This window comes from Piliocolobus tephrosceles, chromosome X, assembly GCF_002776525.5.
Source record: "Piliocolobus tephrosceles isolate RC106 chromosome X, ASM277652v3, whole genome shotgun sequence".
In the NCBI taxonomy this organism is placed as follows: Eukaryota; Metazoa; Chordata; class Mammalia; order Primates; family Cercopithecidae; genus Piliocolobus; species Piliocolobus tephrosceles.
The window spans coordinates 1,354,347-1,366,066 of record NC_045455.1 but is presented as its reverse complement, the minus strand read 5'-3'; the positions used below and the strand labels follow the sequence as shown (position 1 = coordinate 1,366,066).

Sequence of the window (11,720 nt, the reverse complement as noted above, 5' to 3'; positions counted from 1 at the left end):
CCCAGCCCTCCTTCCCTTCCTTTTCCTTCTTCCTTCCCCTCCTTTTCCTCCTTTCTTCCCCTCCTTTTCCTCCTTCCTTTTCCTCCTTCCTTCTCCTCTTTCCCTTCCTTCCCTCCTTCCCCTCCCTTCCCTCCCTGCCCTCCTTACCCTCCTTTTCCTCTTTTCTTCCCCTCCTTCCCTCGTTCCCCTCCTTCCCTCCTTCACTTCACTCCCCCGACATCCCCTCCCTGCCCTCCTTCGCTTCCTTTTCCTCTCCTTCCCCCTGAGGCCTCAAAGCCCTTGTGCCTGCTGTGGACAAGAAACACCTCTGCCTCAGAAGCTGCCTGGAGCTGGGTGAAGGCTTCCATTCAGCTCGGTGTCATCGCCTGTCATGCTGTCATCGCCTGTCATGCTGTCACTCAGAGGAGAGATCATGCAGAAATTACTGAAGTAAAATGCTAATGTGTTGAGTTAATAATCACAGGTTTACGTTTTATAAAAGACATCTCAATAATCTGTTGTTGAGCTACCTTGCGTTTTATCTTGAATTCTTTGAAGTTCGGTAATTTACATACGTGTTTCAGAGTACACACTTGGTTTCAGCCGTCTTAGCTGTCAACAAACACTCTAAATTATGAATTACGAGTTTTATATCTAAAGCTAAACATTTTGTGCTGTAAAATCCAGTGCTACTTACTATGCCTAGAGTAACACTATGAGAGTAAAATCTGATCTAAGTGATGGATGTTTGTTTTTCTTTTATGCAGTACACATTTTGGAACTTTATACCCAAGAATTTATTTGAACAATTCAGAAGAGTAGCCAACTTTTATTTCCTTATCATATTTCTGGTGCAGGTAAGGCTGGTCATTGTTTTCCATCTCATCAAATATAAATCTAAATAAGTGACATTTTGTTCTCAGGTAACTGCCACACGGCTAATGAAAGCGCAAGGGCATGGTGCCCCTCACCTATGATTCATTTATTTATTTTCTTAAGGAAGGACAAAACGTGTTGGTTCTGTGAGATCCACACAAGCTAAATTAGCACACACAACACCACTTTGGGTTTAAGCTGGTGACTGCCTTTCCTGCCCCTTTCCTTCTAGTACCAGAGGGGAAGTCAGAGCTTTGTTACCTTTTGGACAAGTTCACAGCCAAGCTATGCATTGTTCCACTTACTTTACTCTTCATAAATGTGTGTGGATGTTCTGAAGAAAATCCAGGCCAGGTGCGGTGGCTCACGCCTGTAATCCCAGCATTCAGGGAGGATCACGAGGTCAAGAGATAGGGACCATCCTGACCAACATGGCGACACCCCATCTCTACTAAAAATACAAAAATTAGCTGGGCATGGTGGCGTGTGCCTGTAGTCGCAGCTCTTCGGGAGACTGAGGCAGGAGAATCGCTTGGACCTAGGAGTGGGAGGTTGCAGTGAGCTGAGGTTGTGTGTCTACATTCCAGCCTGGAGACAGAGCAAGACTCTGTCTCAAAAAAAAAAAAGAAAATAAAATAAAAAGAAGCTCCAAAGACAGTACACATGAAAAGAGAGTTTAAAGAGAAAAAGAGGGAAAAAATGTCTCGGGGTATGAGTTAGGGAGCAGTGTGCCAGGTGTGTTTTAAGAACAGCCCTCTAATTTTTCTAAATCATACAAAATACTATTGAAGGACTTTTAAAAATTTTCCAACATTATTCAAATCATGTAATTAAAATGTGACACTGAAGCCGAGGAATGAATTAACACAAGGCGTGCCCCGACTTCAGACTGTGGCTGCCACTCCCGGTGGTTTCCTTGAGCATGTTCCTTCATTTAAAAAAGGTGCCCTCATTATAACAGTCAGTGAAATAGGATGATTGACTTGCTGTCTCCCATGGTGGGCAGAGTCAGGTGCCAGCAAAGGGTTTAAATAAGTCACAGCGAATGGGAAGTGCTGGCTCAGGGCAAACTAACCTGCCTAAAGTCAGTCATTTGCATTTTTGAAGATGATTTTACAATTCTGTCTTTCTGCAGTTGATTATTGATACACCCACAAGTCCAGTGACAAGTGGACTTCCACTCTTCTTCGTCATTACTGTCACGGCTATCAAACAGGTAAGCATTTTACAGACGAAAAAGAAGCAAGTCGCCATCTTTGCCATGTGAATTGCCTTTCATTCGAAGCGAGGTAATTGGTTTGTTTCAGCTAGTTCTTGGAAAATTCAACTAAGTTCTAGAAATTCATTTTTATAACTGTGTTGATACTTGAAGCAAAATAAGAGATGTTATGTCATTTCGTTGCTGTTCTGTCGCCATGTGAATTTGAGAAGAAATCTATGGTTTTCACATCCCAGATCACCCAGGGATGATCTGATTCAGATGAGTCACTTAACCTTTCCGCATCCTTGACTGTCTTGACCACCTCAGAACATGCTGTTTATGGACTCCAGCAAATGGGGTGGTGTTTCTTGTTTGTTTGTTTTTCCTTCATAGCCCTGGTAAATAAAGCCAGTGACTAACATGGAGAAGAATACATCTCAGTTTTACTCTCCATATATCCATTTTATCACCCCCAGATTTCCCGTACACATGTTCAGTGACTCCCCATTTTCTCCTCTCCGTCCCTGGCAGAGACTCATGTTTCTGTCACCGTAGAGTTGCCCGTGCTAAACATTTCATGCTCACGGCTCATGTGCGGTGTTTTGTGACTCGCTCTTTCACTTAGCACGATGTTTTCAAGGTTTCTCCGCATCTGAGCAGGCGTCAGCGCCTCATTCCATGTGATGAATGAGTCACGGTCCGCCACGCACACCCCGCAGTGTGTGTGGCTTCCTCTGGATGGACATTTGGGGTGTTTCCGCTTTTTGGCTGCTCTGAATCATGCTGCTGAGCACATTTGTGTTTCACACCCACCAGATCGGCTTTCAGATGTGCAAGTCTGGAGAGGGCGTGGCGAGGCAGGCACCACGGGCACCCGGCAGGAGCGTGGTGGAGCCACCAAGCACAGCAGGTGGCAACGTCTGACACAGGCAGAGATGTGGACACGGGCCGGTGCAGACGATAAACATGCAGCTGTGTAGTCAGTACCTGGGGCCTGTGTGTCTTCACTAGGCCAGAGCCGGCCGTGCCTACCGGGATACGTGGACTGCGATGTTCGTGGTGGCCGTCATTGGTTAGCAGAGGACTCGGGCAGCCCAGGGTGCCCCGTAAGGAAATAGTCAGCTCCTCTGCGGGGCGGGGCAGGACACAGCACAGTAGCCAAGACGAACTGCGCTGCCCGGAAAACAACATGAGGGAAACTCATGCTTCCCAAGGACTCACTGCCCATGACTCAGGCAGTTTAGCCCCTACGTGGGATAAGGCCTCGCTCCGTGTCGGTGGCTCTTGCAAACTTCGACTTTAAGCAAGAGGACAGGTTTTCTCATCAACTTCACAAGGAAATGGTGCTGAATACTCGGGGACCTCGTGTGTCCTTGGGGCCTAAAGTCGCAGTTTCCAGGAACCCATCTTGGAGATGAGGTGAGGGCGTCCCATGCCGTCTGTGGCACATCTGTGTGGTGGGAGCAGAGGCTGCAGACGGGAAGGAGACCCCGGAGCCCCTCGAGGGGAGCAGAGAGAAGGGGCTGAGGCTCCGGAGCTATGTCCTTCCCAGCCCGGCCCCGGCCCCGGGAGGCAGGCACAGCACCGTTCTTCAGCGTCCTCTACTCTGCGTTTGTTAAAGATTCCGTCCCTCCTGGGACCCCACTGAGCAGAAACTTCTGAGGACTCCAGGAGCGTCCTGGAGGAGCGGAGAGGAGAGCGTGGAGTAGGGAGGGCGGCTCTGAAGACGCAGCTGGGCCAGAGAGGCAGCAGCTGGGGAGCCTGAGCCCCCATGGATGCAGAGGCCGCTTCTCTACACTGTGCAGACCATGGCCCCAGACAACATGCGGTGTCCTCGGCCTGGCTGCGTCCCTTCCCTGGCTGTGTCCCCTCTCATCAGCCTGGCTGTGTCCCTTCCCTGGCTGTGTCCCCTCCCATCCTAGGGCAGTGGGCGGGTGTTGTTGGGGGTGTTAAGAGGGGTCAGGGCAAGGTGGTGAATGAACAGAGCTGCAGGTCTGGGCCCCGTCACCAGCACCCCTGCCCCTGGCCGGAGGGGTCTCTTCCTCTCCCGCGCGTCTTGCTACCCAGCCTTCACTCTGGGGACGGCCTCGCTTCCCCCACTGCTGGTCTGGACCTGTGTGCCCCTGCCCCCTTGACCTTCCCCCACTACTGACCTCCTTGTCCCTCTTCCTCGGGAACAGCATCTCTGTCCGCAGCCGCGACTTTCCCAAATGGCCTCCCCACACGCTGGCTCCAGCAGGGACGTTTGTGCTGGGGTCCCCATGCTCCCGGCCCCTCCTCGCTTGCCTTGGAAAGCCCCCTGCACTCACAGAGGCCTCCCTGATTTTCTCTTAGGTTCCCACCTCTCTTTTCACACCATCTCCCTGGTGTCTCACCTGGGCACTGACAGGCATCTCACTGCACCTGGCTCTGCCACTGCCATCGCCCAGGTCCTGCTAGAGCAGCCTTTCCCTGTGGCGCCCAGCCTCCCCTGCTGTGTGCAGGGCCCCTCCGATCAGCTGATCACATGCATGGGCCTTCACGTGTCCCTCCGGTTCCAGCCAGGCTGGCCAGTGAGCAGTGCCAGCCCCTGGGGGCTCCCTCACCGCTGGGCGTTCCTGGGCAACCTCCTCTTTGGCGTCTTTCCGCAGCCTGGGCACTGGGCTTCTTGGGGGTACTGGGGGTCGTCACCTGCATTGAACTTGCAGTTACTCCTGTTTCTTCCCCACCGATCCTGAGAGCAGCAGCGCTGGGGACAGGGTCTTTTGTCTGTGGGACCCTGGTGCCTGGCACTTACTGAGCATGCAGTTGGTACTAAATAAGTGTGTTTAATGAACCCAGGGATCATCTACCCACTGCCACCTTCCAGGAAGACTGTTCTTCAGTTTCCCCAGAAAGTATTTCAGCGATTTGGGAGGAATCTCTGAAAAGCAATCAGATGCCACAGTGTCACAGTAACGGTCACGGCTGGAGAAAACTCCGCATGTTTGGATATCCATGTGTCCCAGGCTTCTTAATTCTCCAGAAGCTGGAGGTTTTGGGTTACTTGTTAATGTTCCCTTTGGAAAAGATTCCAGTCACAGGGCCACTGATGCCACCACGTGGCCCATAGGGAGGAGGCCCCCAGTGAGCCTCCTGCCCCACAGGCTCTCTCAACATACGTGCAGCGAGCCCGTGGCACAGGCTTCCTGCTGCCATCCTGCCTGGTTGTGTGTTGTGTGTGGCAGAGCTGTGTTCCCAGTCTTAGCGCTCATTAGATGCGGTGGACGCCTGTAGGTCCCTGGTGTGCAGTCTGTCACATGCTGGGGGTTGTTACTGAGGACGGCATTCCCCATCCTTATCTAAGGCACCTGCGCCCGGCAACGCCAAACACAAAGGCATGTTCGTCATCCCAGGAATTGTCTGCATGCTGCATCTCCTATTGCTGCTGCTTTCAAGATACCACCTGACTGTCCAAGCAGAGGGTGTGCCTTGGTAGTTGGAATTGGAGTGCGGGTGTCTGCGCCTGTCAAAGGCATGCAGGTCTGGCAGTGCGACCGGGGTCGCGGTTAGCTCAGGCTGCTTTTCCAGCAGGATGCTTGCGCGTGCACATAGTCACGATGCGATGTTTCCCACGTGGGTTACCCAGACGCAGAAACGCACGGAGAACCCTAAGGCTGCTGCAGGTGTTGCAGAGTGAGCCGGCGGTTCACCGAGAATCTGGGCTGCCAGATCTCATAACAGTCAGTTTTTAATGCAAGAGAAGAATGGCCAGTGGGGGCTTTTCCAAGCAGAAGATTGACACTCAGCGGGTGGAAATGTACCTGGCCCCACTGGAGTCTTGAGGGCTTTTTGGTGTGGATGTGAAGAAACTGGAAGGCTTGCTCATCATTTCATTCAGACACTTCTTTTTTAGGAATTTATCCTAAGGCCATGTCATGAATAGGCACAGAAAGTACAGTTATATAGTACTTACACAGACTTCGATGAGCAGATCCAACGTCTTTGCGGTTCTACAACTGCAGACATGTAAAGCAGCTCCCATTGCCATGGGAATATGCCAATGCTCTGTTGAGGATACAAAGAATAGTGTGTGTAATGCATCCTGATTTTGAAAAAATACACCCCCACAGACTTGGATTATGCTTAGACATAATTAAACGCAAGCCTTCTGTCTCTCCCTCCCTTTCTCCTCCTTCCCTCTGTCTCTGCTTCCTCTCTCCCTTCTTTGCTTCCTTTTCTTAGGGTTATGAAGACTGGCTTCGACATAAAGCGGACAATGCCATGAACCAGTGTCCTGTTCATTTCATTCAGCACGGCAAGCTCGTTCGGAAACAAAGTCGAAAGCTGCGAGTAAGTGACACCGGACACATTTACCCTGGTGAAGTCCAGTAACAGTTTAAAAAATAAGTTTTACCCAGATGCGGTGGCTCGCACCTCCAGTCCCAGCTGCTCAGGAGGCTGAGGAGGGAGAATCACTGAGCCTGGGAGTCGGAGGCCACTCAGCAGGCTTCCCTGTGCCTGTGAATAGCCACTGCTTTCCAGCCTGGGCAACCAAGAAAGACCCTGTCTCTCAAAACATTTTTAAAATACAAATAATTTTTTTTAAAGTTTTTATTTTCTTTGACAAAACAGACAAAAAAAAAAGGGAAAAAAAAAAAATGTGTTTTATTGGGTATAGGCCCAAGCTCCCTACTACTTTTTTTTTTACCTTTAATTTTTATTTGTTTATGTCTTTTTAGAGCAGTTTTAGGTTCACAGCAGAATTGAGTGGGTGTACCCACTGCCCCTCCGCCCAGCACACACGCGCACACACACACACACCACAGCCTCCCCTCCGTCAGCATCCCACACCAGGATTGGTGGAATTTCATCCCCACACGCAGCCTCCTCTCCGTCAGCATCCCACACCAGAACTAGTGGAATTTAAAACCATGATCACTGCCCCCAGCCCCACACACAGACTCCCTCCACCAGCATCCCACACCAGGATTAGTGGAATTTAAAATCATTGCGGGAACACACGAACCAGTCAAGGCAGGGAAAGGTCGGAAACACTGTTTCTAAAATTTGTTTTAGAATAAAGTATAATATATCAGTATAAACTCGACTAGGTGGAAATTTATGAAAATTGGAGCAGAATACCTCATTGAAGATTGCATTTTAAAAAAATGTATTTATTTATTTTTTTAGAGACAGAGTTTTGCTCTGTCACCCAGGCTGGAGTGCAGTGGCACAACCTCAGCTCACTGCAACCTCCACTCCCGGGTTCAAGCAATTCTTCTGTCTCAGCCTCCCCAGTAGCTGGGATTACAGGCGCCTGCCACCACGCCCGGCTAATTTTTGCATTTTTAGTAGAGACAGGGTCTTAACAAAATGTTGGCCAGGCTGGTCTCGATCTCGTGACCTCATGATCCTCCCGCCTTGGCCTCCCAAAGTGCTGGAATTACAGGCTTGAGCCACCGCACCCGGCCAAAAAATTTATTTTTTGTTGACATATAATAGTTGTAAATAGTTGGGGGTCCATGTGGTATTTTGATGCCTGCACACCAATGTTTAACGATGAAGATGGGGTAACTGGGATGTCCGTCACCTCAAATATTGATTGTTTCTTTGTGTTGGGAATATTACAGTTCTTCTCGAAGGCTGCATTTTAAATCTGTTTCAAATGAATTGTTCATGTAACTAATACCTCAATATATTTTAAAATATGGGTTTAAATTATTTAAATGAGATATTTTCAAACTTGTACTAGTCATGTGGAAGCACCTGTGTAGGTAGAAACCATGAGTGTGGTTTTTCACGTTTGTGTCGTAGTAGTGGTCAGCAGCCTGCTGCAGTCCCCCATCTGAGGTGGATCTAGGTGCCAGGCCTGCGCCGGCCCCTTCCTGCCCCGCTGGTCCTCGTGCACCCTGCCTGGCTCTTGCCAACTCCCACAGCTCCCTCCCTCCTGCAGCCCCACTGATTCCCCTGGCTGTTTTCCCTGTCGAGCCTTAGGAGGTTTGGTGAGGGAGGCAGGGAGCACCCCACTGGGTCCCGTGCATGTGGAGAGCCAGGCGCATTCCAGAAGCCTGGAGGAAGGAGGTCCTCCGAGCAGCCCGGCCAGCCTGGGCTCAGTGAGTCTCCGGACAAGGCCACAGCCCCTCCCTGTCCAGTGGGATGGGACCCCGGAGGCATTCAGAGGCCCTTCAGAGGAGTTGGCATCAACCACTAGCCCCCCGCCTCACCTTGCTCTCGCTGTTCTGTGTATCACACACATCACCAAATGTACTTGTAAGCGTTTAAACATTTTCACTTATAAATGTGCTATCCCAGTATTTAAATGCTTCTGAGACAGCTTTTTCCATCAGTGAGTTCAGGTGAGTGAGGTTTCCCTAGGGGTCAGGGGTTCAGAGAGCAGATGGCCTCGGCCTGGGGAACAGCCACGAACTCCATGCCTATGTCAGCAGACGTGCGGTTCCAGGCCTTCAACGCCATTTCCTTTAACGATTATATTTCCCTTGCAAAGCCTTTCCTACTTGTAGCTAAAAATCTTTCTTAAAAAATAGACCTAAACAGTGTCTGCCCGCAGAAAATTGAATTTTTAATCTATTGGTCTCCTGTGGGAAATGCCTTCTCTGTATCCTGTGTGTTGTAACTGAGAGGATGCTAAACAGGCTACTCAGGACAAGAAAGAAAAGATCAGGCTTTTCCTGCAACGGCAGACATCCGGCTTCCATCGGTTGTAATGGCTCAGGCCTTTGAGGGTACTAGAGCGTCCTAGAAAAGCATTCCTTTAATTAGTTTTTCTTTTTTAATTAAACTTTTTATTTCAAGGTAATTACAGAGTCACATGTGGTTGTAAGAAATAAAACAGAGGCATCCTGTGTTCCCTTTGCCCTGATGTGTTGCCCAGCTCGAAGATTTAGTCATTTCAAGGATGTGATATAAAGAGAATCCTGCAGCCTGTTACCTTTTGGGGTTGTCTGTTTTCAGGCAGTCTAATTCCTTCGGGATTCACAAAATCTGTGCACCAGCCATTCCTTCCCTTGGATTGCTAAGGAGCATTCCATGATGTGGCATACCGCAGTTTCACCATACTCACAAGCTGAAGGACTTTTCAACCTTTCTAGTTTAGGGCCGTTATCAAGCTGCTATGAATATTTGTGTGCAGGTTTTCTTGTGAATTCAGTTTTCATTTCTTTGACATAAAAGCTCAAGAGTTCAGTTGCTGGGTCATCTAACATATCCACGTTTGGTTTTGAAAAGAACTGCCAAACCGTTTTCCAGCATGGCTATCCCATTTCATTCCCACCCACAACATTGCCAGCATCTTCACCAGCCCTGGGTGTTACTGCTGTTCCTGATGTCTCAGTGCAGCTTGAGCGTGTCCCCGATGGCTCTGTGGGGCATCTTTTCGCGATTGTTTGACATCTGTGTATCCTCGTCAGTAAAAACCACTCTTCATGTCCTGGCCGGGCGCAGTGGCTCATGCCTGTAATCCCAGCACTTTGGGAGGCTGAGGCAGGCGGATCACAAGGTCAGGAGAGTGAGAACATCCTGGTTAACATGGTGAAACCCCGTCTCTACTAAAAATACAAAAAATTAGCCGGGTGTGGTGGCAGGCACCTGTAGTCCCAGCTACTCGGGAGGCTGAGGCAGGAGAATGGCGTAAACCCAGGAGGCGGAGCTTGCAGTGAGCCGAGATCAAGCCACTGTACTCCAGCCTGGGTGACAGAGCGAGACTCCGTCTCAAAAAAATAAAATAAAATAAAATAAAACAAAAATAAATAACTCTTCATGTCTTTTATCCATTTTTCTAGCTGGATTCTTTGAGCTTTCTACTGTTAAATGTTGAGAGGTCATATAGTCTAGATAGTAGTACTTTGTCAGGTATATGATTTTGAATACTCAGCAGGATATTTCACAAAGCCAACGTTTTTAATTTTGTTCAACTCCAATTTCTTGATTTTTTTCTTTTTTAAAAATTATTATTTCTTTTGAGACAGAGTCTTGCTCTTGTTGCCCAGGCTGGAGTGCAATGGCGCAATCTCGGCCCACTGCCACTTCCATCTCCCAGGTTCAAGCTATTCTCCTGCCTCAGCCTCCCAAGTTACTGGGATTACAGGTGTATACCACCATGCTTGTCTAATTTTTTAGTGTTAGTAGAGATGGCGTGTCATCATTTTGCCCAGGCTGGACTCGAAGTCCTGGCCACAAGTGATCTGCCTGCCTCGGCCTCCCAAAGTGCTGGGATTACAGGAATGAGCCACTGCGCCCAGCCGAGTTTTTTTTTTTTTTTTTTTTTCTTTTGCAGACTTTACGTTCAGTGTCCTGAATGAAGCATTCTTTGCCTGGTCCTGAGACCCAAAGACTTTCTCCCATGTTTCTTTCTAAGTGTTATAGTTTCATGTTTTACATGTTAGTTCATGATCCATTTTGAGATGATTTTTGTATAAGGTGTGAGGTTTCAGTCAGGTTTGTTTCTGTCTTTATTTAGCCTGTGGCTGTCCGATCACCCCTGCACCAGGGGTTGGCCGGTTGTCCCTCCTCCACGGAGTGGCCCTTGTCTTCTGTCATGATCAGTTAAACACATTTGCATGGGTCTGTTTCTGGTTCCCTGGTCTGTCCCATTGGTCTCCGTCCCCATGCCCCACCAATCCCACACTGTTGGTCACTGTAGCTATCTCAGAAGCCCCATATCAGGGATATGGATTCATTCCTCCTCAGTCTTCTTTTTCAAGGTTGTTTTAGCTAATCTAGAGCCTGTGCCTTCCCATGTAAATTTTACAATTATTTCATTTATAAACATCCTTGCTGGGATTTCCATAGGGATTTTACTAAACCCATAGGTCCATTTGGGAAGAGTAACCTCTGCTTTTAAAGTCTCACAAATTCGCAGTGTGCTGTGATCATCACATAGTGGTACAGAGAACTCTGTTTGCAGTGTAGACAGAAGCGTGGTGATGCCTTGATCCTGGCATGCCTCCCAAGTGGCAGCGAGACTGGCTGGAGCCCTGCAGCCACTCACTCGAGGGTTCTGATGATCGTTCACCCTTCAGACACACAGCCGAGATCTGCGAAGCTTTCCTCACCCTCCAGACACAGCCCAGGCCACTGTGATGCCTTCCAGACCCTCCAGACACACAGCCCAGGCCACTGAGATGCCTTCCTCCCTGATGAAGTAAAATGGATACAGATACAAACTAGACCATCACCTTTCATTAAAAACCCACATGATGAACTTTCTGTAATTGATTTTTACTTTAGTTTTTGAGCCGTTGTTGCCACTTTTGCTTTATTTGTCCTCATGCTTTGATGATGTGGGCAGCGCCTTGGTTCTGTTGATCGGGAAACTCTCAGAACTCGAGTACCTGGTTCATAAAACGCCTACATTTAGATCAAAGCTTCTCACAGGAGTGCTTCCCTCTTGGCCACGCTCATAGAACACTCCAACTCGTCTTCGTTGGTCTGAATCAAAGATAACCTTGTTACAGGTGTTTGTCTGTGTTTTTGCTGCGGAATATTTGATCGTGCTGTACTTTGCCGCTACTTTGATCTGCAGTTAGAACATTGAAACCTGGCCTGGCCTTTCCTTGGTCCCAGCAGAATGTCTGGCAAGAGTCTTTTCCTGGAACCACATCCACATCCCCGTATCTGCCTGTGACTAGATGGGCAGCTTGAGGGGAGCAGTCCCACACCTGTGACTGGATGGGCAGCTTGAGGG

At 49.0% G+C, this 11,720-nt stretch overlaps 1 protein-coding gene across 10 annotated transcripts in view; it reads left to right on the top strand.

Annotated features, from left to right (window-relative positions):
- Positions 1 to 11,720, top strand: part of ATP11A (ATPase phospholipid transporting 11A) — a 185,964-nt gene that overhangs the window by 102,964 nt on the left and 71,280 nt on the right. For all 10 annotated transcript variants that reach the window (XM_031934963.1, XM_031934962.1, XM_031934961.1 and 7 more), the window contains exons 3-5: positions 747 to 836; positions 1,991 to 2,071; positions 6,260 to 6,367. In XM_031934963.1, coding sequence (XP_031790823.1) covers positions 747 to 836; positions 1,991 to 2,071; positions 6,260 to 6,367 — 279 coding nt within the window. The remainder of the gene's footprint in view (positions 1 to 746; positions 837 to 1,990; positions 2,072 to 6,259; positions 6,368 to 11,720) is intronic.